Genomic DNA, 25,758 nt, shown 5'->3' on the forward strand with positions numbered 1-25,758 from the left:
TTTGTTTGATCCACTTTTCTTTTAATTTGAATATAATCCATTTTTCATGACAGGGTAGTGGTGAGCAAGTAAGACATGGGATGTCATCCCATCCCAGGGCAGAAACAGACATAATGACACATTTGGAACAGAAATTCACCTACCAAAGTCAACCTGGAGCTGTATGTCTATAGTCCGACATACTGAGCCATCCTAGATGGAGAACTATTGTCTAGAAATAGAAGGAAAATACTGAATGCTACAAATACTTAAATTGCAGTTGATAAACCTATTTGTTTTGGATATACATTTCAAGAAGGTGCTTTTTATGCAGTAAAGCAAGGAGATTCTAAACTTACACATATATTAAATCCAATATTTTGTCATGGTATGTGATGATATTATTTTCCTTTGAAGGAGAAGTTCTGTGAACACAGCATGTTCTTGTACACAAATTTATTTGTTATGACACAGTTTTCCCTTCAGAAAAACAAAGGATAAGACAGTTTTGGTAAGGCACTATATCTTTATGAACAGGAAACCAGTGACCACTGCAAAACCAGTGAGAAGCAGAGCCAGTTTGGGTACGCGGTTCTGTGAGGAGCCCAGCTCGTGAGGCAAGATCTCCATGAATGTGATGTATATAAAGGTGCCGGCAGCCAGACCGTCCAAGGTGGAACGTGCAAGCTGGTGTTGAGGGGTGGACTGGGTCTCAGTGAGAGCAATGCCCAGTCCGATGCCCAGTGGCGACATTGCAGAGAACAGCAGCAGACAGCCGGCAACTGCAGCCTGGCGAAGGTGACCCTGGGTGAGTTTGAGTGCCAGGCTAAAGGAGATGACGCTCTTGTGAAGCAACAAAGCCAAACAGATTTCCAGAATCTGCTGCTTATCCTGTTGAAGTCCGACTGCCAGCCCCTCAAACACAGAATGCAGGGAAAGCGAGAACACCAGGATGAAAGAACGGATGGCCGAGTGAGAGTTGAAATCAACGTGGAGGTGGACTCCTTCCCTGCTAGGATGTCTTATTCTGTCTGGTTCATCCCTGGCATGAGCAAAGGGAGAATGCAGGTGATTTTGGCCCAAGCCATTTTTGTCGTGTGATTGGATACTTGGATCTATCAATAAGGCTTGCCTCTCTCCTGTGAAGCCACCTGTTTTGTCCCTGAAGACCAGGACAATTTGTTCCATCACCAGAACCAGGAAAAAGCCCATGGCCAGGATGAATTCAGGTAGTGGGAACTGCAACTGGGTGAACAGAATTCCAGTGTGAGAAGAACACAGAACTATCTAACACTCACAAGTATCCGGCACATACTGAACTGGTAACATTTCCAATGTATGAAGTAAGACAAGCAAGACTTGTTCTTCAAACAATCATTACAATGCAAACTACTGCATGATAATTTGGAAACTAACCAAATGCAGCTGATTTTGCAGCAAGCGAAAGGAACTGCAGAATTTTCCACATTGCAAGATTGGAAAGTGTAGCAAATATATACAAAAAAATTGCATATATACAGGCAGTCACCGGGTTAAGAATGTTTGACTTGCAGACAATTTGTACTTACGAACAAAATGCCATAAAGCCTATTATATTAAAAATCTTGGTTAAAGACAATGGTTATGAATAAGAAATGTACGCATTACTTTGTGATACTCCAGAAAACACTGCGTGGCTTCAGCGGTTCGTCAGCTCAGCACACAGTACAGTACCATATGTAGTTTTATTATTTCTGTATAATATTCTTATTCTTGTGTACTACACTATTATTTTTCCAACTTGCATAAAAATTTGACTTAAAGACCGATTTAGGGAACGGAACACGTTCTAAACCTGGGGACTGCCTGTGTGTGTGTGTGTATGAGAGAGAGAGAGAGAGAGAACAGTACTGTGCTTCTGCCCAACTCCTTACTGTGATCCCAAGGTTGCTAAAGGCCTTGTTGATCGCCACCAGGTAGTCAGGAACCAGGTCCAGCAGGCAGGTGGCCAGAAACACGCCACCCGCAAAGCAGCTCGCCAAACTTAGCACCTTGCAGCGTGTCTCTGAGTAGTAAATCACACCGTTTTGTCAGATAAACTAATTCAAACATGCTGTACCTTTTGTGTACAATGACAAGAGACATTCTGTTCTCTTCCAACGCAAATAAACAGACGTTAGATGTTACGTGAGTTAACTTTGCATGTGTGCAGCAGGCCTAAAATTCATACCCTTGAAAGGAATTGAAAAGTTTTTTTGCACTTTGAGTATGACTACAATATATGTGTATATGAGTGTGACTGCTGAATGGCTCACATATTCTATAGCACTAACTAAAAAACGGGAAAAAAAATCAGAAGACTCGTTATTCGAAAAGGAAGCTATGTTCCGCAGAAATACGTATCCATCCATCCATCCATTTTCCAAACCGCTTATCCTATTGGGTCGCGGGGGGTCCGGAGCCTATCCCGGAAACAATGGGCACGAGGCAGCAGAAATACGTATATATACGCTTATTCACTCCTGAGATAGTCTCCGGACCCCCGTGATCCCGAATATGGGTATGGAAAACCGGTGGATGACGATTAATACCGATCGTCTTAGTGTTGCAGTCTTACCTGGGTGTGTGTTACACCTCCCTCTTCCTCTGATGATGCACAAGGCAGAGCAGCCACTTACAAGTGTCATGAACAGCAGCACGAAGAGTGACACCAGTTTAATTTCCAGCCCGGACCTCGTGCCCAAGGTGGTATCCATTCCGGACTCGAAAGCTGTGGAGCTTTTTTGTGATTCAGCATGCATCCATGTCATTTTTACCCGAAATTCGTATCTCACCCTCTCGTCAGAATTAGGCACCCTGCCAGAGATGCCCTTCGCGAATCAAACGTCAACACTTCCTGGAACAAAAATAAAAAAAAATGCCGAATACTACATTTTATGTTTTCTTTAAGATCTTTGTTTTGAAAAGTGTAACGGCATACGAAAAATAACCAAATCACGGATGAAAAAACACATTCCTGCATTTCCATTTTCTTATATTAATGAGAAAACACAAGTAAAATAAACAAATGTAACACGATGTACAGATATTAATGGGTTGGTTTTAAGAAGTAGCAGCAAAAGTTCTATATTTCAGGTAACAACATTATATTTATTAAGTTTCTACTAACGACACATTTGGGCTTAGCATTTATCACTTTACCGCAAATGAGTTATTAAGTACTAATTTATGAGCGTTAAACTGTACTATGCAAAGTACGGACCACGTCTTCAAACATGCGGCAACACAAATTATTGTGTTTCGATGTTCATAATCAAGATCTTACCCATCACAGAATATAAACACGCAAATCCATTGCTTATCGCACAATCGTAATAGCTACGCTGAAGTTACAAGCTGACATACGATTGATAATTATTGTTTAATGGACCACTAACGTTGCCTACAATACGACAAACTCACGAGCACATGTCATAAAAGGGGATAGATCTGATAAACGGAGATGTTGTGGTAAAGCATAGAAAAGTGAATTATATTTAACCGAAATCTTTATTGAACGATTTAACATGTTCTAATACAGCTGTTCAAGTTAGATCTGAATTCTGAATCGAATCCAACTTCTGACTATAACTTCTCGGAACATTGACGCAAGGGTATTTCCTTCCCGTTACTATACTCAAACAAGGGTGGGTATAATCCGGAAGATTATGCTCATATTTATTAGATATTTTATTAAGTCGATTCCTTTTCATATGAAAAGTTCAATAAGATACAGATAATACTGTAAATATAGATATGCAGTTGTCTGCAAATCAACAATATGCCATAACGCGTACATATAGAACAACGTTCTACACAAAACAACGGAAAAAAGGTCTAAAGGAATATACTGTTTAAAGTATTTAGAGGTCAATCATTAACAAAAACAAGTTAAAAGTTTTCATAACATTAGATGTTATGGTTAGTGGGCTGAATTACCGTGTTTGTCTTCGTCCATCTAGGCAAAGCGGTGATGGACCGAAAGGACTGATCTGACGGTTTCAACAGTTTCTCAATTTGCGAACGTCGCTATTCCCACAAAGAATGTGCTCTATACCTCCCGTAAATCCGCAGGATCCGGCGCGCCTTGAGTCTCAGACTCAATCATAATGCATCTCTGCAACTCGTCACCCGATTGGCGCAAAACTCCAAAATTGTAGGAGGGTTTGTAACGTGACACTAACTTTATACAATCCACCATTTTGGCTTGTAAGTACTTATTATCAGCGAGTTTGCTTTATGTATGCGCTAAAATGTGCAGAGGGGACTTTCAAAGATCTTAACAGATAGCAAAACTACTTATAGACCTATATTACTTTCCGTAGTCTTGGAAAAAAATGGCATTTGACATGTTTTGTACTCGTTCTTTGATAACGAAGAGCACCAATATGGGAAAAGCATAAAAGTTCATCAGTTATCTAGTTCTCGGATCCCCAGATGAACTTCCGTCCAGTGGTTGCTGAAGAAGCACATTAACCTTGGTCTGATATCAAGCCAAACGCTAAGGGTGCACATAGGCATGATGAGAGTATAACATGATGCAGAGCTGTGGGCAACTGGTCCATGGAGTAGATTGACAGCCCAGCTTACCAGCCCCTTGACAGGCCTAGTCTCTGTCAATAATGATGATGTTATACAACAAACAAACATCTATACTACCACCGTACTACTTCTGCCAACCCCTTCACCACTGAGGCTACACTGCTACAGCTCCGTCCATTACTTTCTATGAATTACAGTAACTATTTTCAGTTCACAACCCGAGTCAAAACGTATTCTTCGGGTTTGTTCACATCTAGAGTTATTTCTACATAATGTATCCAAGGTGGTATAACAGTGACATCTTCACAGACACAATTTAACACCAATAAAAGCTCATTTAAATGACAAATGTGAAGAATAAATGAACAAAATGAAAATTATACTCATCAGTTGCCTTGAAAGCAAGAAACGCAAGGCCAGTAACTTTTAAAGACAGTTAATAGAAAAGTGCATCCAACCCAATAGATGGCTTCAAATATCCTGCAAGGAAGTTTTATTGTAATCTGGTTCTTTTTGCTATTTTAATAGCAAGCACTGCTCTCTGGGAGCTGAATTAGCTGCCCCCTGCTATGTCACCATGTGACATGTGGGTTAAATGCAGAGGATGCATTTCGTTGTTGTGTGCTGTGGTGTGTCAACAATGACCACTGATCACTAAATTCTATAACTGTTAATCCAATATGTTTATCCAATGGAGATTAGCTCAGCAAGCACACGTCACACAGGAGGGAATTCCCTACATGTATATGCAGTACTCTGACAAGACACACTCATACACACCGTTAAACACTAAACATATAATATAGAAAGAACAATCCTACTAAACGACATTTCTTTGTGGTAGAGATATGCATTTTGACATAGTCCTACCAGGCTATTCATCCATGAGTTCATAAGACAAACCTATAATTACTCCCGGGATCAATAAAGTTAATCTTTAAAAGGTGTTTTTCATTAGACCAGATATACTGATATTTGTAAAAGCCAAATTACTCGGCAATCGTAAGGGTTAAATGATTAGCGATGTAAACCTGCTCTTTTAATATTTTAATTTGCGCAATTTATAAATGTCATGCATTATGTTACAAATACATGCATTACAATCTATAATAGGTGCAAGCAATTGCAACAGGCAACGACACGCTTCTTTTTACACAGCGTCCACGGCGATAAAGACAGAAGCATCACTAGGTCTGAAAGGTAGATATCACGCACTTCTGTGTGCTGTGCTGATCACATAAGTGGAGACGGAGTGAAATGGGTGCAGGGGGAGACCCGCTTAACAACAAGGAAGTCGTTATTTATTTGACGTTGCGAGGGAGGAACTTAACTTGTTACGTGGATCTAAAGAATGTTTATTAAAAAATTAAGGATTTATGACAGATTTTTAAGTAATCAGTGTCCTCGGTATGCTCTGAATTTTAGACAGACCTAGCACGCAATCTAGCATGCATACTAGCATGCATACTTCTGCGCTCCTCTTTAGAGCCCATGCGTCATTATAGCGGAACTACCGTCTTCCTCTAGCAATGCGAGTCTAATGACAACTACGTACATCCCCGCTGCTGCAAAAGCTCAATCTAAACTGGTAGTTCCCAGTCAAAGTGCTAACTACTGACGACCAAAGTATGCTGGTCAATCCTCTGCCATTTTATTGTTCAGATGAATTATACCAGCCAATTAGAATAAGGGACGAGGGAGTTCCGTCGTTTTTACATCCGCCTTCTCATGTTGATTGACATAAGGTTTGCCAGCTGGATTCCACTGGAGAGTAAAGAAGTTCCCTGTCTAACCACCGGCTTCGGAAAAATGATAAGTTAGTGCAAAGGTACATTCAGCGATATAACACATATTTACGATAAGGTGTATATGAGAATATATGAGAATATGTACGAACAGTGCTTAAAGCCAGGATACAATCTATCCATAGTCTCTGGCACAGTCGGTTAGTGAATGGTGGTGTTAATGTACTATGTGAATACAATATATCTCTTGTTTATCCGGCTTGACATAAGAAAGAAAGCTCCACCCACACAGTGAGCAAGAAGAACTGAGACGGTGTCGCAACCTAAAGTTGTATTCGGCTAATGCGAGGTAAGTAGATATCCGAAGATGACCACGTTATAAAGATCGAAGCACTGAAAACCTACTGTCTGAAGTTTCTATTTTTTGCAATGCAATGCCAGGAAACAAAACTATACAGAAACATTGAAAATCATTTGCTCTGAATATACGTGAACATTTAATTGTACTGTGCATGCATTTATCTGATGGAATGTTATATATTTTCATATAGAAATCTCGAAGGGTATTAATTAATAGCGCGGAAAAGCGCATAGATTGATAGTTATACGTGACACGATGGTTTTTGATAGTTACGCCTTTGCGGAAATAAGTACAATTATTAGGTATCATTATGTGAAAGAAGTGCGATTATTCAGTCCTCTTAGAAATTAAGAACTGATGCCAATAAAAATATGTAGTGGTGATAAAATATTCAATAAACATAATGGTTCCTATACTTTCCCTGTGCAAGTCATAACTGATTAGATAAACTGAGGATGAGATGAGTATTTATCAAGCTTTTTTATGTGTTTTAAATAACCAGAAAATTGTGTCGGATACGGCTGTACAGAAAATATTTATTTCCATATCATTCTTTCAAGTAAATTACAGGCTTGCATTTATAAACTCAAAAATTCTGGGATGCTTAGTAGGTTTTCGCTTTGTATGTGAAAATTATTTTTTCTCTTGCCTGCGGATGGAAACTCTATTGCCGCTTGTGTATATAAAGCTATGAGTAAATACGTTATAGGCTAAAAGGTGTTCCGGATGTGAAAGTTTGTTAAGTTGTGGAAAATAGGCCTGTGCCCACCAGGAAACAAATATCCTTTCTAGAAAAACTTGCACTGTTTAAACAAAAAGTGCTCTGAAGTCACTCCTCCTGCAATGAACACTCCTTAAGCAAATTCCACACCTGCTCCATGTCGCATTTGTCAGCTAATGAGGACGCTTCATGTCTTCTTCTTCTTGTCTGGTTTTGATGGGAGACGTATGTATCAAGTGGGAAGCCGTCTGAATTTTAATTGTACATTTTTTAACATTCCTCTGAATGCTTATCGTTGTGAACTTTGTGTATTTTGTTCAGCTGTAAAACATTATTTTTCTTTCTTTTAGGACATGAATGCAGAGAACGGAGAAGTGTTTTTTGGGCAGAGAGAGGACGACATCGAGATAGAGGCTGGTCTGGGTTTGGATGAGCCTTTCCTTTGCTCTAGTTCCCCGTACAGCACGACACCAAAGACCCTGGAGGCCTGGGCACTGGACCCCCAATGTGTATGTATGTTTTAGGATTAAATGATAGCTGTTGTTTTGCGAACTGTTTTTTTTTTTTTTATTGACATGGATCCAAGGTTTCCTCCCACAGTCTGAATACATGCAGTAAGGCTGCTTGGCCTCTTAGCTTGTAGTGCATGCTGGTGTGTGTGTGTCAGGGCTGGACTGGGATTAAAAGTCAACCATGGACATTGGGGTCCCCCATGATTAAATCCGCTGAATGGAGGGACGGGTCTATAAACCCATCGGCCTACTGGGAAAAGGTCCAATATGCCAGATGGCCAGTTCAGCCCTGGTGCATGTGTGTGTGTTTGTGTGTGTGTGTGTGAGTATACCTTACCTTATGGGGACACAGTGTTTAATTAAAATCTGTGACTGCAATGAAAAAACTAAAAATGCAAAAACTGAGTAGGGGTTAAGGTTGTCATAGTTAGCGTTAGCATTTTTCCCATAGAAATGAATGAGCGGCCCCCCATAAAGATATGTTGACCCGACGCGCGTGTGTGTGTGTGTGTGTGTGTGTGTGTGTGTGTGTGTGTGTGTGTGTGTGTGTGTGCATGCACTTAATGATGTGAACCGCTCTCCTGTTCAGGGTGTACCTTGTGCCATGTGCTGCCTGGTAAAGGCTCCACGTCCCCTGCAACCCTGACCAGGATACATGGTTGGAAGATGGATGATTATGACCTTTGGGGAACATAACCTATGCACCTTTTTCCTTTATTGAGTCGCCACCTTAACAGATAAACATCTCTTCTCCTTTAATAGGGTCTGAAGGACAGTGAACCTGAAGATGTCCTCTCTGCCATCAACCCAAATGATGTCTATCCCTCCGGACCTCCTGGGGAGGTCTTCTCAGAAACCGACAGTGGTATCTCAGAAGATCCAAGCTCTGACAGCCCTCCAAGGGCCTCGGAGCCCCACCAGGCCCCGCCTGCCATTTACCAGCTGGTGTATGACATCAGCAGTCTAAATAATCTGAAGACAGAGCCAGAACAACCGAGTATGGATGTGATTTCCATACAGCTAGGTAAATCACATGGTATTTTGCAAACAATATCCATGTTATTTTAAAAAAAGATCTGAAATGGATGTACATTCTGTTATCTGTAGTATCTACGAGAATTTAGGCCATATTTTTGGGAAAGTTCTTAGTGATTAAACGATGCTAAAAGACTAATGGAATTTACGATCCTATCAGTATCAGATTGGTCTGGTGGTTAGACTGATATAATTTCACATGTGTATTGATAAGGGAAGTCTGCTGTGTGAGCATTACTCTAAGAATTATATGATAAAATTAGCAAATGTGGACAGTGCGAGTGGTATGATGGTGCAGTGGTTAGCGCTGTTGCCTCACACCTCTGGGACCAGTGTTTTAGTTTTCCGCTCCATGTTTGTGGGGTTTGCATGTTCTCTCCGTGTCATTGAGGGGTTTCCTCCGGGTCCTCCGGTTTCCCCTCACAGTTCAAAGACATGCTGAGGCTAATTGGAGTTACTAGATTGTCCATAGATGTGTGTCTGTTTGTTTGTTTGGTTGTATGTACCCTGCTATGGGCTTTCACCACACACTCATCAGACTCGATCATTCCCTGCCATGTGCCCATAGCTTCCGGAAGCCCACGGCCCTAAATAGGACAAGCGGGTGCAGGAAATGGATGGATAGAAAAAAAACAGTTTTAAGTGCCATGGATTTTGTAGTGTAGATACCTTATGTTCCTTAGCACATTAAGATGCCTGCGGTGGTAATGACAGTGCAGTGGGTTTTTCCCCAGACGAGTGGAGCACGCACATGCTGATGTCTGATTCCTGCATTGTGAATGAACTGCCCCTGGCACCTACAGCAAAACCTGATGGTGCCCCATCCACCAGCCTCATCTGCAAAGATGACCAGGACCTGGAGAACCTGCCAGTAGGTCTTGATGAAGATTCAATAGAGAAAACATATCACTTACAAATTTGTCAGTAGAAATAAAAAGCCTTAAAAAGAAACAAAAATACTGCTGGTTTATTTTATTCCAGGAATGTTTAGTCTCTGTGATTGTATCATTAGCGGTTTCCTGTTTGTCTTTGTAAAGTTATACCCAGACCTCCATCTTACCGATGAGGAACAGAAGCTTCTGAATCAGGAAGGCATCTCCTTGCCTAATAACCTGCCCCTCACAAAGGTATTGCTGTAAACTGCATCACTAATCAGGGAAATATGGATCTGGTAAAACACAGACCGGTGGAAAAAAATAAGTTCCATCATTGCAGGACGTACGATTTCATCGAGATATCTTCAGTTTGGTTCGGGTAACTTAATGATATAAATAATAACCAAGAAATAATGGTTTTTTTTAGCTGTATATTTATGACATATTTGCAGTGAAAACAGTGCACTGTGGTGGGATTCCTCTGCAGGCGGAGGAGCGCATTCTAAAGAAGGTCAGGCGCAAGATCCGCAACAAACAGTCGGCTCAGGACAGCCGGCGCAGGAAAAAGGAATATATCGACGGCCTGGAGAGCAGGTACCGCCACCTTTATCGCGCCTGCTGGCCTGTCTAAGTCTGTGCCAGTGACAAAAACCCTTTTCTTTCCTGGAAGAAGCCATCCTCTCACCTCTCTGCATGGTGCTGTGTGTGTCCTAGGGCAGCGGCATGCTCGGTGCAGAACCAGGAGCTGCAGAGGACAGTGGAGCAGCTGGAAAGGCACAATACGTATGTGTCACCGTCCGTATCACAGATTCATTATAAGGCCAGTGCAGGGGAAGTCGCTCGCGAAAGTAACCCGTTACTGACAGAGGTGGGAAGTTCCAGTTCAGAGAGTACAAATCCAGACCAAGGTTTTGTTTCAACCAGCCGGTCGAGTGCCCTGTTAATGTGACTTTTTATACTTGGTTGGTTGAAACGAAACCTTGGTCAGTCCCCAGGACTGAATACGGCACTTTGGTCCCTGTCGGCGTGGTGACACAGTGGCCTTCAGGTGTTAAAGCAGGAGATGTCTGTGTGCAGATCCCTCCTGGCCCAGCTGCAAAAGCTGCAAGCCCTGATCAAGCGAACGGCCACCAAGGCAGCACAGACCAGCACTTGCATTATGGTAACGATCCTCAGGAGTCTTTGTTTTTCTTGACTTCACTGAAGAATGACATAAATGATGTACTGAGGCCAATAAACACACCCTTCCATCCATCCATCCATCCATTTTCCAAGCCGCTTATCCTTCTGGGTCGCGGGGGGTCCGGAGCCTATCCCAGAAGCTGTGGGCACGAGGCAGGGAACAACCCAGGATGGGGGGCCAGCCCATCGCAGGGCACACTCACACACCATTCACTCACACATGCACACCTACGGGCAATGCAGTAACTCCAGTGAGCCTCAGCATGTCTTTTGATTGTAGGGGGGAAACTGGAGAGCCAATCAACACATGATTAACATAAAGCTCTCTGATTACATGTGTGTATTTTTTTTTTACCAGATCTTCCTCTTCTCCCTGGCCCTCATCATCTTTCCAAGTTACAGTCCTTTCAGCTGGGGTTCCGCGTCAGTGGAGGAGGGATATGCGCAAACTGGAGGTAGATTCTTCCTTCTGCTAATACGTGAAGTTTGTTTAGGGTTTTTTTTTCCCCTGTGTAGGTAGTGCAGACTAATCTTCTCAAGGTTGCCATGCCTTTGCAAAAAAAAAAAAGATAATAATAGTTAGAAAAAGACAAGGACAAGGTTTCATTTGCAACAGCGTCTTAAATTCCTAACATAAATTCCCAGTTTGGCCAAAAATGCTCCAATATGTGCCTTTTTGATGTAGTATGTCCCTTAAAACACTGAATGTATTCCCATTGCTTGCTGGATGTATGGCGCAGCATGTTGCAGTAGAGTTGTATGGGTTAATGTCAGCCCCGCATCAATGTAAGGTATGTTTTTTCAGTATTGAGCTACACCAGAATTCCATTTAAGGGATGCTTTTGTCTTGGCTGAGATATACAATTGGAAAAAGTCCTGTTAAGCATGTCAAACAGGGTGGCGAGAATCTTGATCTTGCGGTTCTCATTGTTGCTGCGGCAGGTCAGGCTACATTTAGTTGAATATGAAAGGGTGTGCTTTGACATGGTAGAGATCTTCAGTAAACAGGACTCCAAGTGATTTTGTTTAATAGTTTTTGTTCCAAGAGCTTTCATTCAAATGTTTTATTGTGTATTCATTCTGGTGTTGGCACAGGGGTGACTGTGAACATAAATATACCGAGATTGTTACTTCCAAACGTAGGATTTCAGTTTGGGTTAACTAAAATATTCCATTCTCAGTAAGAGGAATGAAATGAATAATTTAATTAGTATGTTAATCTGGGAAATGTAAGTATATTTAGTATAAACAGCAATGACAATTAATTAGTAGCAAAACTAAATCTGTTTCTAGATGCCATTTACACACCGTGCATCATTGTACTCCTACACTCTTAACGCTCACGTGTTACGAAGGCCATGACAAGGCTACATAGTTTAAAACATTGGTTAAGTTATTCGTTGTAGTCATTCGAAAAATATTTCCAATGCAGTTATGAAAGACGTTTGTAAATCTGTTTTATTTATCTGGTTTTCTACAGGAATGGCTCCTGTTCCATGATCTGATCCTCATCTAAGTTTTTATTTGACAAACAACAAACAAAACATTTTACTCCACCTTGTGTTTTTGAAAAAAAAAAAAACAAAACAATGGTTTTTCAAGGCCATTGATGGAACAAATATGTGAATCATTGGATTTAGAAACTATGCAGCCTCCTTTGTTGGCAATAACCTCAAGCAACTCTGTAGGTGTTTCAATTCATGCATATTTTTGGGATGTTTTACTTCAGATCACAACAAAGGGCTCTGATTTGGCCATGAAAACGTGGATTGTTGATTTACTTCTGTGTTTTGGATTATTGGATTAGGCTTTTGATCGCAGACGCCCTGACATTCTGCTGCATAATTTTTTTAGGCACAACTTAAAATTCATTGGTTCCTCAGTGATTGCAAGTCATCCAGGCCCCAGCTGGCCCACATTATCACACTCCCTGCATCATGTATCACAGCCGGGATGAGGTTGTGATGTTAGTATACAGTGTTTTCCTTTCTCCATATAGAGCACTGCATACATTTACCGAAGGTTCAACCTTTCCCTCATCTCTCCACAGAACGTTTGTTGCAGTAGTGCAGTTGAACATCTGGGTGGTCTTCAGCGAATGAGATAGTGATGCTTTTTAGAGAGCAGTGATTTCCTCCTTGGTTACTTCCCATGAACACTACTCTCCTTCAGCGTTTTTCTTATCAGAGAATCAGGAACATGGATGTTTTCAAGCGCAGAGATGCCTGCAAAATCCTCACTTGTCACCTTCAGCTTCTTTGTCACTTGTTTGATGTTCCATGGCTTGAGACACCAACTGTTATGGATTGTAGAAATGGTGCTGAATTTCTTTTCTTCTCTGGTCTAGCATGAAGAGCAGGTAATCAACACTGAATTGATTTTTTTAAGATCAAACCCATACCTGACTAAAACGCCTTACCCACTTTTGAAGATATCATTATTCTGAAGGTTTACATATTTTTCATCAACTGCCCTGATTGTTTAAGCCATTTCTTCGGCAAAGAATCGGCAATCTAGCGCGTGTCCTTTGTTAAATCTGTTACTATGACTTTCGAGATGATCGAGATGAAAATCGCATTTTAGGAGCCATTCATTGAGAAGTCCAGATAAATCCGCAAACATTTTCTGACAACTGTAGTTAACAGACTGAAATAATGTGCTCTACAAAACAGCCAAATCCCTGCTCTTGTCATTGGATGCTTATCCCTCCCTCCAGAATATTTCAGATTATTCACCCTCTCCCCAATAACTCCAGCCATATTCCTTTAGCTAAACTGAACTGATTAGCTCTCCCTTAAAAGTCTAAATCATTACATGATTTCATTCTGCTTGCTTCAGAAAGCATACACATACCATTTTAGTTTTATGCAGTACATGCCAGAAGTTTGGGCCCACAATCAGATTAAAAAAAAAATAAATAAACAATACACTGCTTTGTCAAACTTTTATTACAAGAAAATATTAGAAATACTTAAAACAAATGTAACTGACTGGTTTTCAGTAGTGTATAGCTTGCAGTAACATTATTTAGCCACAAAGATAGAAATTATTGGTTTGAATAAGACATTTGAGATCTTTTAGTGCATTGGCATTCACTTTGTGTTGGAATTCTATTTACTAATGTCAGAACTTGATTTGCTCTTGGCCTCTCTTGATTGTGTCTTAATAAACTAAACGATACTTACTTGTCTGCCGTGTCCCAGATAAGTTTGTCAGAGGTTTAAGGCACTGTCTGTTCCTCGTTTCAATCTGCTCTTGTCACAACTAGTCCGAATTTTTGATAAATATTTCTTATTTTTATGCTCGTAATGGCTAGAAAGCTAACAATTGAACGGAGGGCAGAAATCAAAATTTTCAGTGCAGAAGGGTTCCCGTCAAAACCAGTCAGTTACATGTTTTAAATATTTGTAATATTTTCTTGTAATAAAAGTTTTAAAAAGCAGTGTATCATTATTATTTTTTTTTAATCTGAGAGTGGGGGCCCAAACTCCTTGCCTGTAATGTACCAAGTCAAGGGAACATGGTTCATTGATTCCTATATGCATATACTCTGACCGTTAATCTGACAGAAAGTTTACACGTCTGTGTTTTCTCGTCTTTACTTCAGAAGGTTTTGGAAGGATCCCTGAAAATGATCCATTTTTCTGTGGTGGTTTCAATGAACTTCCAGGCTGCGTTTTACATAATTAACATCATACTCTTAATATATTATTAATAGCATAATAGTATATGTAGTGAGCTTGAATTAAGATTTATCAGTTCACAGGTGCTGAATTTGAGAAAAATCATGACCACTTTTCTGTGTTTTTCTTCACTCTTACAGTTATTTCGAGAAATATCTTGACTGACCCCGCCTCCTCTTTGCAAATATCAGAAGACGTGGACGCCGCTGACGTTCACGATGAAATCCTGTCCAGTTCACCAGACATGACTCAATCGGATACCTTAGATCGGACTTCTAGTCTACAACATCAGCCAGTTGAAAGTCTGGAGACAGTCCCTCAAGAAGGTGTGGACCAGGCAGAGAACCAATCCAGAAACAGTTTGCTTCCGAATGAGGGACAGACAGACGCATTGTCTCTGGCTTTGACTTCAGCCGAAGGACCGGGGAGCAGCGATGCCGATCCCACGAAACCAGCACATGCGGACGAGATGTGAACAATCTTGTACGAATAGCTTTGTTCTTCTGGGTTCTTCATCAGATGATTGCTGGCAATTTGACAGGTTTACTTTTGTAGGCTATGATGGTCCTTCTGCTGGTAAGCTTGGTGAGCCACATAGCGTATTTGTATAGCTCCTTTTCTGTTTCGTTAAATGGATGAAGGAACAACTAAGTGTCGCCTATCTGAAGAATTTTATCTGCACAAAAACAACTCCATAGAATCATTATCGCACTCTCTGTGTGCTTATAAACATGTGAATAAAACAGGCAAGCATATATTGAAGGATTTTTTTTTTGGTTATGCATTTATGAAGAGTGGAACTATTGTAAAAATACAGGCCCTTGTTTACGAAGTTTGCAGTGTCTTGTACTGATATTGGTTGGTTGATGTAATGGATCTCACGGCTGACCGGGAGTACCTCGGTATCTCCTGGGAGAGGGAGGGTCTAGGCATCTCTGCTCAGACTACTGCCCCCACCACCCAGGCAAGCAGTGAAAAAAATGAATGAATGTGTACATACTGAGATTCTTGGATGGGCATTTTTCTGCCTTGGCTTTCCCTGCTTTTTCAGAGTAACTGAGCATTCAGATTTTGGTCCGCTCGATGAAGAGCACTTGTGTTGATGAATCTGACAATTTGGAATACGCTTCCTCACTATATATAGTCAAGCTACTGCCTTGCTGATGTCTGAAGAAGGGAAAGGGATTCATAAAACAGTTTTAGTTCCACTACAGTAGGCCAAAGGTGTTTGCTATGAAATATAGAAAAAACGATTAAGGTTACTTAAGTGTCCTGTGGAAATTTAGCCACGGTGTCAGTAAAAAGTTTAATAAAGTGTTGGTAATTCCTGGAGCAGAGTGGTGAACCACAATTTCCTTTCATTCCAAGGTTTATGATGTGCGTACAGTAGCAAAGTCAAAACCTTGGCAAATTCTCGGGTAATCATAAGCACCATTATAAGCCATAAGGTCTCTAATAAGCGTGATTTGTTAGACTGAGCGGAATCGACGGTTAGCAAAAGGTTGTGCTCGCCACTGGGCATGGAAATACGAATTTCGCTTTTAAAATGGGAGTCGAACAGCATCTAATATTGCACAAGAGGCGAACCTTCGAATAACATACTACGTACGCGCTGATCGAGCCACCATGATGCAGCGAAGTGAGCGGAAGCGATGACGTCACCTGCCGGGGAGGCGGTGCCCGCGCGCTTCCGCGAGTTACGTGGAACCTACAGCACGGAACTCACGATTTGCGGCATGTTTACGCGATGGCGTAGCGCCTGCGTAAAGTAACCCAGCGCGTACAGAGTTCCCCAAGTGGGAAAACTTCACGGGGTCCTGTCGGTATAATGTTCAGCTTAAAGTCCTGCTAGTAGCTTGTCGAGTCCATTTACGTGCGAAACTGATGGACATGGGCTACTATTGTCAAAGTTAACACTACAGACAATATCTTTCGGTGAGTATATGCCTTCTGTAGCAGCTAATAGGAGTTTATGCTATAGCTAGTAAGTTTACATGTATGTTCAGTTCTCTTAGCAGCGCAGACATATTAGATACTTGTATAATTTGTAACGTTTGATAACTGCTTCACAGATAGCGACGTATTGGGGTTTAGATTTTAAATCGTAATTGACTAGCTTGTTAAGGCTGTCTTTTCCTGTCTTTCCAGCTTCAAAAGTAGAAAAATGTATACGATGATGTCACACTTGGTGTGATTCTGTACTGGCAACATCCAGACATCTGTTTAAATGAGATGGAAAGCGATTGTAGGATTTGCAGAAGGATAATTGCCTGTTGCACACTGCTGTGGTGCTTGTTATCCTTTAGGTAAGACAGAAAGATCCATTGAGTCGTGGTTAGTTGCTTTGTAACGTTTGCTTGGGGTATAACCCACGATTTCTTTCTGCCTAAACAGCGTGCTTGGTGTATCTGCTTTGAGCAAAGAAAGTACTTCAAGTAAGCTGTCTCTTTATGTTTTTGGTTATTAGGCTATGACATAAACATTTGGAAAAAGTATGTTTTTTAATTTATGAAGGGATGCAGACGTCAGAGCTTGATGGTGTATTCTTTGCTTCTGAAATACGCATAAATAATTATTCAGTCTGCTACTGAATAGCAGCTAACGAATGCAAGCTAACGGCTGGTCTCGTGTCGCAGCTCTGGATCCGATGGCTACGCCGTGCTGGCAGGTGGAGGAATTTGTGGTATCAGCTGAGTGTTTCCAGTGCAACGCCTTCCAGCTGGTGAGAATTATCCAGATTGCCTTCGGCTGGGGTGCAGTATGAGCCGTGCCCTTCACCTCATGGTTATCCCCCCCCCCCCCCCCCCCCCCCCCCCCCCCCCCCCCCCCCACAGAGATCATGGCCAGTCTGCAACCCAACTGGATATGTTGAGAAGATCAACTGCGGCAAGTCCAAGAAGGATGAGTACAAGAGGTGATCATCTATGTCTCGTTGATGCTGAATTCTTTACATATTTATTATTGAAATGTATTTCAAATCATATTTTTCATTAACGCTTAGATTAATTGTAATATATATTATTCCTATCACCTAGTATGGCTTAGATGTCTCGTACAGTACCTCAGGATGTGGACGGAGAGTCTGTACTATATGTGTCACCACTCTGATTTTTAACATTGTGCTGTTTTACAGTTTACATTATGTTTTGGCTGATATACTGCAGTTGATTTGCATACATTTCTTCCTTCCTTTGCTGGCCCAGCTGTCGCTCTGTCGCAGTGGAGGAAGGTCTCTTCTGGAAGTTTGAGGGCACAGTGTTGTGCCTGACGGTGGTCTTTGCACTCCTGGTGATCTTGCGACAGAGGGCACTTGACCGGCGGGCATCAGAGAAAGTCCGCAGGCAGTTGGAATCCGTGTAGCTGGGGTGGCAGGAACCGGCAACCCAAGGCGCGGTGTCCTTTTTCAGGAGTCATCAGATGGTCCTTCTTTTCATGTTAAATGTACGATTTAGTTTTTAATACACTTGGAAAGGTGATTCCGTAATCAGGAGAGTTAATATAACTGGACACCTGTTGCACTCTCAGAAAAAAAAAGTTAAAAATTTGTACCTTTGCTTGTCACTGGGCCTGTACCATCAAAGGTCTGCCAATTGAACCCTTAGCTGCAGGTTACTGTACCTTTTATGGTACAGTAATGGACCCCGAGTAACATTTCTGTACCATTGATGGTACATTAATGCTGTTTGTACCTATGTAATGTTCATCAGAGTCAATTTCTGTACCTTAAAAGGTCGAATTTCAAGGGTACAGCTCCAGGGACAAGCAAAGGTTCACACTTTTACCCTTTCTTTCAGAAAGTGCTACAGTGCTGTTTGCACGACATATTTAATGAAGACATCACTAAAGTTTTATCCCAGTGTGAAATTACCTTCCTAGAGGACTTGCTTGGGTGTCTGTCTGTGTCCCGTCTTTGCCGGGAAATGATGTGACGAAATGCTATTCTAAGCCCATTAATTCAGTAGTAAAAACTGATGAATGATGAAAAGATTGGACTAATTTATAGCTGTTGTGCAGAGAATCACCAGAAAACATTTACAAGCAGAGTTAAAGCAATAGCCAGCTCCTCTGATAGTCTTATAGTACCATTGCTGCCCATTTAAAGACCAGAAAATGACTTGGCATTTAAGTACTGTGTGCAGCACGGATTAGAACTCCAAAAAAAAGCACTTTTCACTGTCAGTAATCCACGTGGATATACTCCAGTGCTTTGGTTTGCCTTTTGATTGGTTCCAGTTTCCAGTGATCTGTTCCATCATGTTAATGTTACATGTGGGATTTCTGTGCTCTACGGTGGGTAGTGTGGTAGGCGTCTGTGATGCACATTGCTAGTCTGAATGGTACATGATGTGTTAAGCAACTAAATCGAGCCGCAAGCGAGCTTTAAGGTCAGTACCGGCAGTGAATCTGATCACGGCTTGAATGTTTTCAGTGTTCTGCACGCTCCTAACTCTCCACGATCATTCAGAATCGGCACGTTTTCCAAAGTCCTGCTCCAATTGAATTAATGGCTTCTCGTTCTCCTATCCAGGTTTTTATTTCCCCATAATGAAGCTAAAATTACATTTGTCATCTGGGTTCCGGACGTCAAGCTTTCGACCGCAGCTTTTAGGGTGGGGTGGGGCTTGGTTAAACATGCGGCACAAATAACCCTCTTGTTTGCACCCCTTCAGTATCTCTGGAGGGGGGCAGCATTTGAACGTTTGTAGTGGAATAATCTGAAATTCACCGTCGTTGTCTTTCTTTTAATTATTGAGATCTTATAAGTTATTTAAATAATGTTCAACTAGTTTTGTGCAGTGTGTTTGACTTCACTTTTGGATGTGGTTTATGTTTTATTATATGGTCTGTGGTGCTGCTAAAATGTAATTGACCAACTGCAAAGAGATTGTATTTTGGTTTTTAGGACACTAATGGTCTAAAACATTTACTAGGAATAACTGGCTGATTCCTTAGTGCAGGAACCATACAGTATTTTCACTTGTTTGCCAGTGACCCCTTGTGGACAATCAGTGTAATGACTAATAACATGAAAATATAACTGGTCATTACAGGTTTGGGGGGGGGGTAGTTTTGATTTTTTTTTTTTTTGGAAGTTGGAACAGCATAACAAAGTCCTGTGTAATTAATGTACTTTGTGTAAATTTAAAAGACATATTTCTCAATGGAAATGAGTTAAATATGATTCATTAAATTAATAGTTTGGACTTTGGCTTTTTTTTAAAGTCTCTTGGCATTTTTACATTACAAAATTATAATAGTTGTTATAGAAATATGTTTGCATATGTTTCATTACATTTATTTAAAAACAATAACAGACAGCTAATTTTGGAGCTAGTCTTTAACCGTATATCAAATAGCAGAACAGTTTGCATACGTGATATCATAAACATTTGAGGAAGAAATAGCTGCATTTTGACGTTCGTGGACAGTCGCATAGTTGGCCAAACCGGGGTCCCCTTTTCACAGAACAAAGGTCACCTGCAGAGAACTGAAGAACAGTGATGTGTTAGTTAACAAGACGGCAATCTACTTACACGTACGAATGTTGATACTCCACGCTTAAAGCATTACACTGGATCTGACGTCATTAGATACAAATATCATTTTGGGAAAAATGTTGAACGGGAGTGGACGAGATGTTTAATTCTCTTTGTAAAAATACTTTATTCTATGCCTAACAGTCCCCTAAAAAGAGTAGTCTAACAACGAGGGCACTACATTATATAGTTTTTATTTATTTGTTACACCAATGTAAAATATATTTTGTGGATGTTTGCGTACAACAGAAAGTCGACTCGGCTTCCTATCCCAGTTACTCATCCTCTTGTTCTGAGGTTTCTCCAAAACATTGTGAAGAACATCCAGCTAGAACAGATGAAAACGAAGCTTATGAAATACATAAGCATGCACCGCTGCAAGCGTTCCATTGGCTCGGAGCATGTAATAACACGGAGCATGCCGTCGTAGCTAAGTTGTTCAGTGATGTGACTTATCAAAAATGAGAAATAACTTGGGAGACAATGGAAACTTTTTTTTATAAATGTATTAGGTAAAGAACGCGAGCTTGCACGCGAGGCGAGTGCCGCGTTTCCTCAGAATGTTTTAATTGCGTCAGCGAAATGTAGCGAAGGGCATCTGTAAATATATTTAAAAGAAATTGTATATTAAAACGCTTGACGCATAGAAAAATGTTTAGATTAGAGCCAATCCAACGCAGCATATGGTTTAAGGTAACGATATACCCCTAGACTGGGCGTCAGGCAACCGCTGGCCACATACTTTCGTGCCTAAGCCTTACTGAAAAAAGGCATACTTAAATTCATTTTATTAAGTATATTTCTTGGGACTAAATTGACCCACTTTTAGTTTATTAAAGTATATATTTTACGTGTATTTATTTAGTAATATTAATTATTTGTAATTTTATACCTGAAATTGCTACAAACAGCACAGTAGCGATATGACTACTGTATGTGTAGATTACACTAATAAAAATTAGCGAAACATACTTATAGTTTTTTTCTCTTAGTCACTCAAAATGAACATTGTTTTGAATCCCAAAATTAAAAATAAAATACATTTTACATATAAGCTAGACTTTTCTCAATGCATGTCAGTTTAAGCCAGGTATACTTAAGTCAGACTTTGTTTATTATATATTTCTGTTAAGTACATAGGAAGTTTACTGAGCATACTTACTAATTTTAAGTATATATTTATAATACACTTCTTTTTCGTATGGTAAGGGCTGTGAAGGATGTACACGCCACAGACTGGATACGTGATTTCAGATTTGAACCTCCCGTCCTGCATGTGAGAAGCATTAAAATATGGAATTTAAACCTTTTTTTGTGACGTTCAGTTTTTTTCTTGTAAATTTAATATAGGCCGATAAATATGACAAAATTTTCCCCAGAATGTAGATCTCCTGATTTGTTTGGTATTGCAACCTATAGTTTCATAAAACTCCGTTTCAAGCAATGTAATTGTAACAGTTATAATGTTAAAAGGAGTGTAATAAAATAAGCAGAACTTGAACAAACTATTTGAAAAAGGGCAGCAAAATAAAATTACGTCGCAGGTCTAATATTTATGATGGAATTGCCCAAAGACAAATCCGGTCACTCACCAGTTCTTTCTAGCTCTCGCTACTATCTGACGTGTTTATAGGTAAATCCTGCGACCACCATCCTTCGACAGTAATTAAACCGGAGAAAATGCACGTAAAAAAAAGCAAACAAAAAATAGTCACCGATGATTTTGCCATTGTTTCTCTTCTATATGACCATGCAAGTATAACTGATTCTTGTGTCGGCACTATGAAGAAGAATCAGCCACACGGTCTGAATTTTGTCCGAATTAACTGAGAAAAATAAACATTATACAAACAATTTTACGTTTGGTTTTCATGAAATTAATTCGTTACAATCGAGTCCTGGCTTGAAACAATGACCCTACTACACAAACAGCTCTTAAGCAGTTACTGAACAGTTACGTAAAAAGATTACTAAAAGGCATTACATACATGGGCAGCCGTGCTGACTTTCCACTGTGATCCTTTCCATTTACAGAAGTTTAATAGTCAAGTAACGCCAAAGAGCGCGGATTTCTCATTGACTACCTCATTACAGAAATTCAGGCTTACTGAACCTGTTCTGTTCTATTTCTGCGCATTCATCGCCCGGCGACGTCTTCATCAGATATTAATCATTTGAACACACAATAATAGTTCACTATAATTGTTCTCTTTTTATATTAAACCATCATATCTCGCTAAATCATAATGTTAATATGAAAGGCAAGATTCCAGCAAGCAATTATTGTTCCAGTTAGACGTTCATACTGGAAACCCCAAAACCTCAACATTATACTGCGTATATAAAGTTATTACGGGTAATATTCACAATTATTCGAAGATATCTTGCACGAAATTGCATGGTTTGTTGATTTTCCTGATATCAAAATGACACTATACCATTTCTGAAATTTGTGGGATATCTAACGTGCGGTTTTGCCATTACGCCTTGTAAACGACTCGCATAACCACTAACGAAATCCCCAGTTACCGGGCTATTACGCAGGTACAACATAATTCCACTAGATGGCAGCACACAGATGTGACTTAAAGCATATTAAACAATATCCTTTCTAACCGAAAGCAGCTGTTCCCTCTTTACATGTATCTACATTTGCAAGTCTATGTTTGAATTTATATTCACAATATTAAAATAATTTTAGTATTTATTTTAAGTAGTTATGCATTTATGCACATTTTGTGCAAAGGCTTGATTCAATGAAATGGCTGTTGACTCTTTCTGTGGATGGCCAAATTTGAGCTACAATAATAGACTTGTTAGATATTGTTGTATATCCATCCATCCATCCATCTATCCATCCATCCATCCATCACCATCTGCTTGTCCTGGGTCCAGGTAACTCTCATCAGGAGCGATACCCAGACGTCCCTCTCCCCAAGCACCTCTACCAGCTTTTCGGGGGGGATGCCTAGGCGTTCCCAGGCCAGCCAAGATATATAATCCCTCCAGTGCGTCCTGGGTTTGGCCTCCTCCCTGTAGGACATGCATAGAAAACCTCTTCTAGCATCACTTGTGAACGAGACCCCGAGATACTTGAACTCCTCCACTTGGGGCAGTACCTCTTTCCTGACCTGAAGCGGGCAATCCACCCGTTTACGGCTGAGGACCATGGTCTCGGACTTGGAGATGCTAATCCTCATCCCCGCCACTTCGCACTCGGCCACGAACTGCTCCAGAGCTCGCTGGAGGTCCCCAGCAGATGAAGCGAACAGGACGACGTCATCCGCAAAACGCAATGACACAATCCTGAGGCCACCAAACTGGACACCCTCAACACCCTGACTGCGCCTAGAAATCCTGTCCATGAATATTGTAAACAGGACCGATGACAAAGGGTTGGGGAGAGGGAGGTCTGGCAGAGCCCAACCCGCACGGGGAACACATCCGACTTATTACCGGCAATGCGGCCCAAGCTTCTGCTCTGTTCATTTAGAGACCAGGACGAAAACCGCACTGCTCCTCCTGAATCTGAGATTCGACTATCGATCTCACCTTCCTCTCCAGTACCCCGGAATAGACTTTCCCAGTAGGAACCAGGAGCTGCTTCTCCTTCCTGATATTCTGGACGGTTTGCCAGAATCTTTTTGAGGACGACCGAAAGTCACTTTCCATGGCCTCACCAAACTCCTCCCACGTCCAGGTTTTTGCTTCCGCAGCCGGCCGAGCCGCGTTCAGCCTGGCCTGCCGGTACCTGTCAGCTGCCTCCGGAGACCCCCAGGCTAATAATTCCCGGTAGGCCTCCTTCTTCAGCTTGACAGCCCCCCTCACCTCTGGTGTCCACCATCGGGTATGAGGGTTACCGTCACGACTGAAACGAGCACCTTGCAGCCACAGCTCCGTACAGCCGCTTCCGCAATGGAGGTCCGGAACAGTGTCCATTCAGACTCAGTGTCCCCAACCTCCCCCGGTATGCAGTTGGAATTCCATTCAGCGTGTAGGCGCAGATGACAGTCAGACACTTCTCCCCGACCCGAAACCCTCTCATTCAGTGGGATAAACTCTGATATTATTGCACCGAGCTGTGGGGCCAGCAGTAGTAGTAAAAACATCTTCGTGGGCTAGATATGGACCATGAGCTGGCCTTTGCCCAGGTCTACTATAAGTAGTTTAAATAATTTTGTTTCAGTTGGATTGAAGGAATAAACTAGACAGATCGTGCCTATCAGCAGTGCTATTTTAAGCCATGATTAATTCCGTGATTTGTTGTGCCATAGTATACAGATCTAATATTAAATGCTCATTTTAGCGGAATTAACGGAATCATCTAAAGTGGAAACGCATTACACATTAGCTGGAAATGAACATTTTCTTTTCTGGTTGTGGGAATTTACCCAGACTATTATTAGTGGCAGTGAGCTAGAAATGCCAGCAGTGGTTTCCTTGTCCAAGGTGCTGAAATCTCCAAACTAGCTCACTGGAAGTTACCAGGTAATGACCCAGAAGCCATTCTAGGGCCTTCTAAGTAATTTTTTGTTGATACTGTGTGCTGTACTGGGGTAGGTCAGATGATGACTCTAGATCAGTGTTTCCCAGTCCGGCCTTTGGGACCCACAGTTCACATTTTTGCTCCTGTCCAGATCCCAGTGGGAGGGAGCAAAAACATGGACTGTCTGGCAGGGAGCTGAGAGGGAGCTAAAACATGGACTAACTGTGGGTTCCCGAGGACCAGATTGGGAAACACTGCTCTAGATGACACGAGATTCTGGGCCGTATCTGGGCCAGCACTGTGGCTCCCTGTGGGTGTGCCTCATCTCTGCAGGACTGGGAGGCACACCCACCCCCAGGTACTCTGATTCCTCCACCACCATCAAAGTCCATTTGAATTGATCACTCTCACATTTGCTTTGTGTGTGAGCGTGTGCTCTGTAATGGATTAAATTCCCATCCTTGGTATACCTCAGTGATTCCTGGAATAGATTCTACACTGTCAGAAAAAAAGCACCACTTTGTACCTTTAAGGGTACAGTCACTTGTTACTGGGACTATACACTGTCGGAACAAAAAGGTACAGATCCAGTGACAAGTAACTGAACCCCAGTTGTACCCTTAGCTGTAGGTGATTATACCCTTTAAGGTAGGGAATTCCCCAGATATGGGTCTGGTTCTGCTAGCCTCCCAAGGTCCCTCAGCTGATCATTGGGCCAACAGGAACTTTCCTGTCTGGACATATAGGGTCTGGACAGATGGGTTCTGGTGGAACAGGCATTATGAGGCAGCGGCTAAGAGCACTGGAGACATGGGCTCCTCTGGGCCAGGAGAGACCCCTGCTGGTCAAACATGAGCAGAACAGGAGAGGTGGAGATCATGACATCACCTGCTTTCTGGTTTTCTGATTCCGTTCTGTTCCTAGAATCTGAGATTGTCTTGTCGCCTGATCTCTGTTTGGCCCTCATCGGACATGTTATTGACCATCGTCTGCCTGACGTTTTGCATCGGGTTTTTGCGCATGCTGGTTTTGAACCTGAATTGCTTGAAACTTAAAAGCCTCTCAGTTATTCAAAGTGCTGG

General features: G+C 41.4%; 3 protein-coding genes across 7 annotated transcripts; 2 read left to right on the plus strand and 1 right to left on the minus strand.

The window, feature by feature from the left end:
• Positions 1 to 420: 420 nt before the first annotated feature.
• LOC125748721 (zinc transporter ZIP1-like) lies at positions 421 to 4,190 on the minus strand. Of its 2 annotated transcripts, XM_049025223.1 has the most exons (5): positions 3,937 to 4,190; positions 2,576 to 2,854; positions 1,893 to 2,023; positions 1,112 to 1,224; positions 421 to 1,021 (listed from the first exon to the last, which is right to left on the minus strand). In XM_049025223.1, exons 2-5 carry the CDS (start codon positions 2,766 to 2,768, stop codon positions 499 to 501), a joined length of 960 nt encoding a protein of 319 aa, XP_048881180.1. In that variant the 5' UTR covers positions 2,769 to 2,854; positions 3,937 to 4,190; the 3' UTR covers positions 421 to 498. The 2 variants fall into 2 exon arrangements, with proteins under 2 accessions (XP_048881180.1, XP_048881179.1); XM_049025222.1 differs by having other exon boundaries at positions 421 to 1,224; positions 3,937 to 4,186.
• A 2,047-nt stretch (positions 4,191 to 6,237) lies between these two features.
• Positions 6,238 to 15,485, plus strand: creb3l4 (cAMP responsive element binding protein 3-like 4). Of its 3 annotated transcripts, none has more exons than XM_049025221.1 (11): positions 6,238 to 6,367; positions 6,559 to 6,633; positions 7,717 to 7,875; positions 8,641 to 8,902; positions 9,648 to 9,784; positions 9,951 to 10,040; positions 10,276 to 10,382; positions 10,503 to 10,571; positions 10,866 to 10,950; positions 11,329 to 11,425; positions 14,794 to 15,485. In XM_049025221.1, the coding sequence occupies exons 3-11, from the start codon at positions 7,720 to 7,722 to the stop codon at positions 15,126 to 15,128; spliced, it is 1,338 nt and encodes a 445-aa protein (XP_048881178.1). In that variant the 5' UTR covers positions 6,238 to 6,367; positions 6,559 to 6,633; positions 7,717 to 7,719; the 3' UTR covers positions 15,129 to 15,485. The 3 variants fall into 3 exon arrangements, with proteins under 3 accessions (XP_048881178.1, XP_048881177.1, XP_048881176.1); XM_049025220.1 differs by having other exon boundaries at positions 6,253 to 6,367; positions 6,555 to 6,633; XM_049025219.1 differs by lacking the exons at positions 6,238 to 6,367; positions 6,559 to 6,633 and adding an exon at positions 6,643 to 7,591.
• An 849-nt stretch (positions 15,486 to 16,334) lies between these two features.
• On the plus strand, positions 16,335 to 21,495 carry LOC125748722 (protein JTB-like). 2 transcript variants are annotated; one of them, XM_049025224.1, is made up of 6 exons: positions 16,336 to 16,588; positions 16,802 to 16,959; positions 17,048 to 17,088; positions 17,290 to 17,375; positions 17,488 to 17,567; positions 17,857 to 21,495. In XM_049025224.1, exons 2-6 carry the CDS (start codon positions 16,886 to 16,888, stop codon positions 18,011 to 18,013), a joined length of 438 nt encoding a protein of 145 aa, XP_048881181.1. In that variant the 5' UTR covers positions 16,336 to 16,588; positions 16,802 to 16,885; the 3' UTR covers positions 18,014 to 21,495. The 2 variants fall into 2 exon arrangements, with proteins under 2 accessions (XP_048881182.1, XP_048881181.1); XM_049025225.1 differs by lacking the exon at positions 16,802 to 16,959 and having other exon boundaries at positions 16,335 to 16,588.
• Positions 21,496 to 25,758: the final 4,263 nt, after the last annotated feature.

The sequence above is a fragment of the Brienomyrus brachyistius genome, chromosome 9 (assembly GCF_023856365.1).
Source record: "Brienomyrus brachyistius isolate T26 chromosome 9, BBRACH_0.4, whole genome shotgun sequence".
Lineage (NCBI taxonomy): Eukaryota > Metazoa > Chordata > Actinopteri > Osteoglossiformes > Mormyridae > Brienomyrus > Brienomyrus brachyistius.

Excerpts from the sequence above, each read along its gene's own strand:
- LOC125748721 (XM_049025222.1), bottom strand. The coding sequence starts at position 2,768 with ATGACATGGATGCATGCTGAATCACAAAAAAGCTCCACAGCTTTCGAG. Across the intron at positions 2,024-2,575 it reads GAGGTGTAACACACACCCAG|AGACACGCTGCAAGGTGCTA; the intron begins GTAAGACTGCAA and ends TTTACTACTCAG. Across the intron at positions 1,225-1,892 it reads TTAGCAACCTTGGGATCACA|TTGCAGTTCCCACTACCTGA; the intron begins GTAAGGAGTTGG and ends CTGTTCACCCAG.
- creb3l4 (XM_049025219.1), top strand. The coding sequence starts at position 7,556 with ATGTCTTCTTCTTCTTGTCTGGTTTTGATGGGAGAC. Across the intron at positions 9,785-9,950 it reads AGGACCTGGAGAACCTGCCA|TTATACCCAGACCTCCATCT; the intron begins GTAGGTCTTGAT and ends GTCTTTGTAAAG. Across the intron at positions 10,383-10,502 it reads ATCGACGGCCTGGAGAGCAG|GGCAGCGGCATGCTCGGTGC; the intron begins GTACCGCCACCT and ends TGTGTGTCCTAG.
- LOC125748722 (XM_049025224.1), top strand. The coding sequence starts at position 16,886 with ATGGAAAGCGATTGTAGGATTTGCAGAAGGATAATTGCCTGTTGCACA. Across the intron at positions 16,960-17,047 it reads TGGTGCTTGTTATCCTTTAG|CGTGCTTGGTGTATCTGCTT; the intron begins GTAAGACAGAAA and ends CTGCCTAAACAG. Across the intron at positions 17,376-17,487 it reads AGTGCAACGCCTTCCAGCTG|AGATCATGGCCAGTCTGCAA; the intron begins GTGAGAATTATC and ends CCCCCCCCACAG.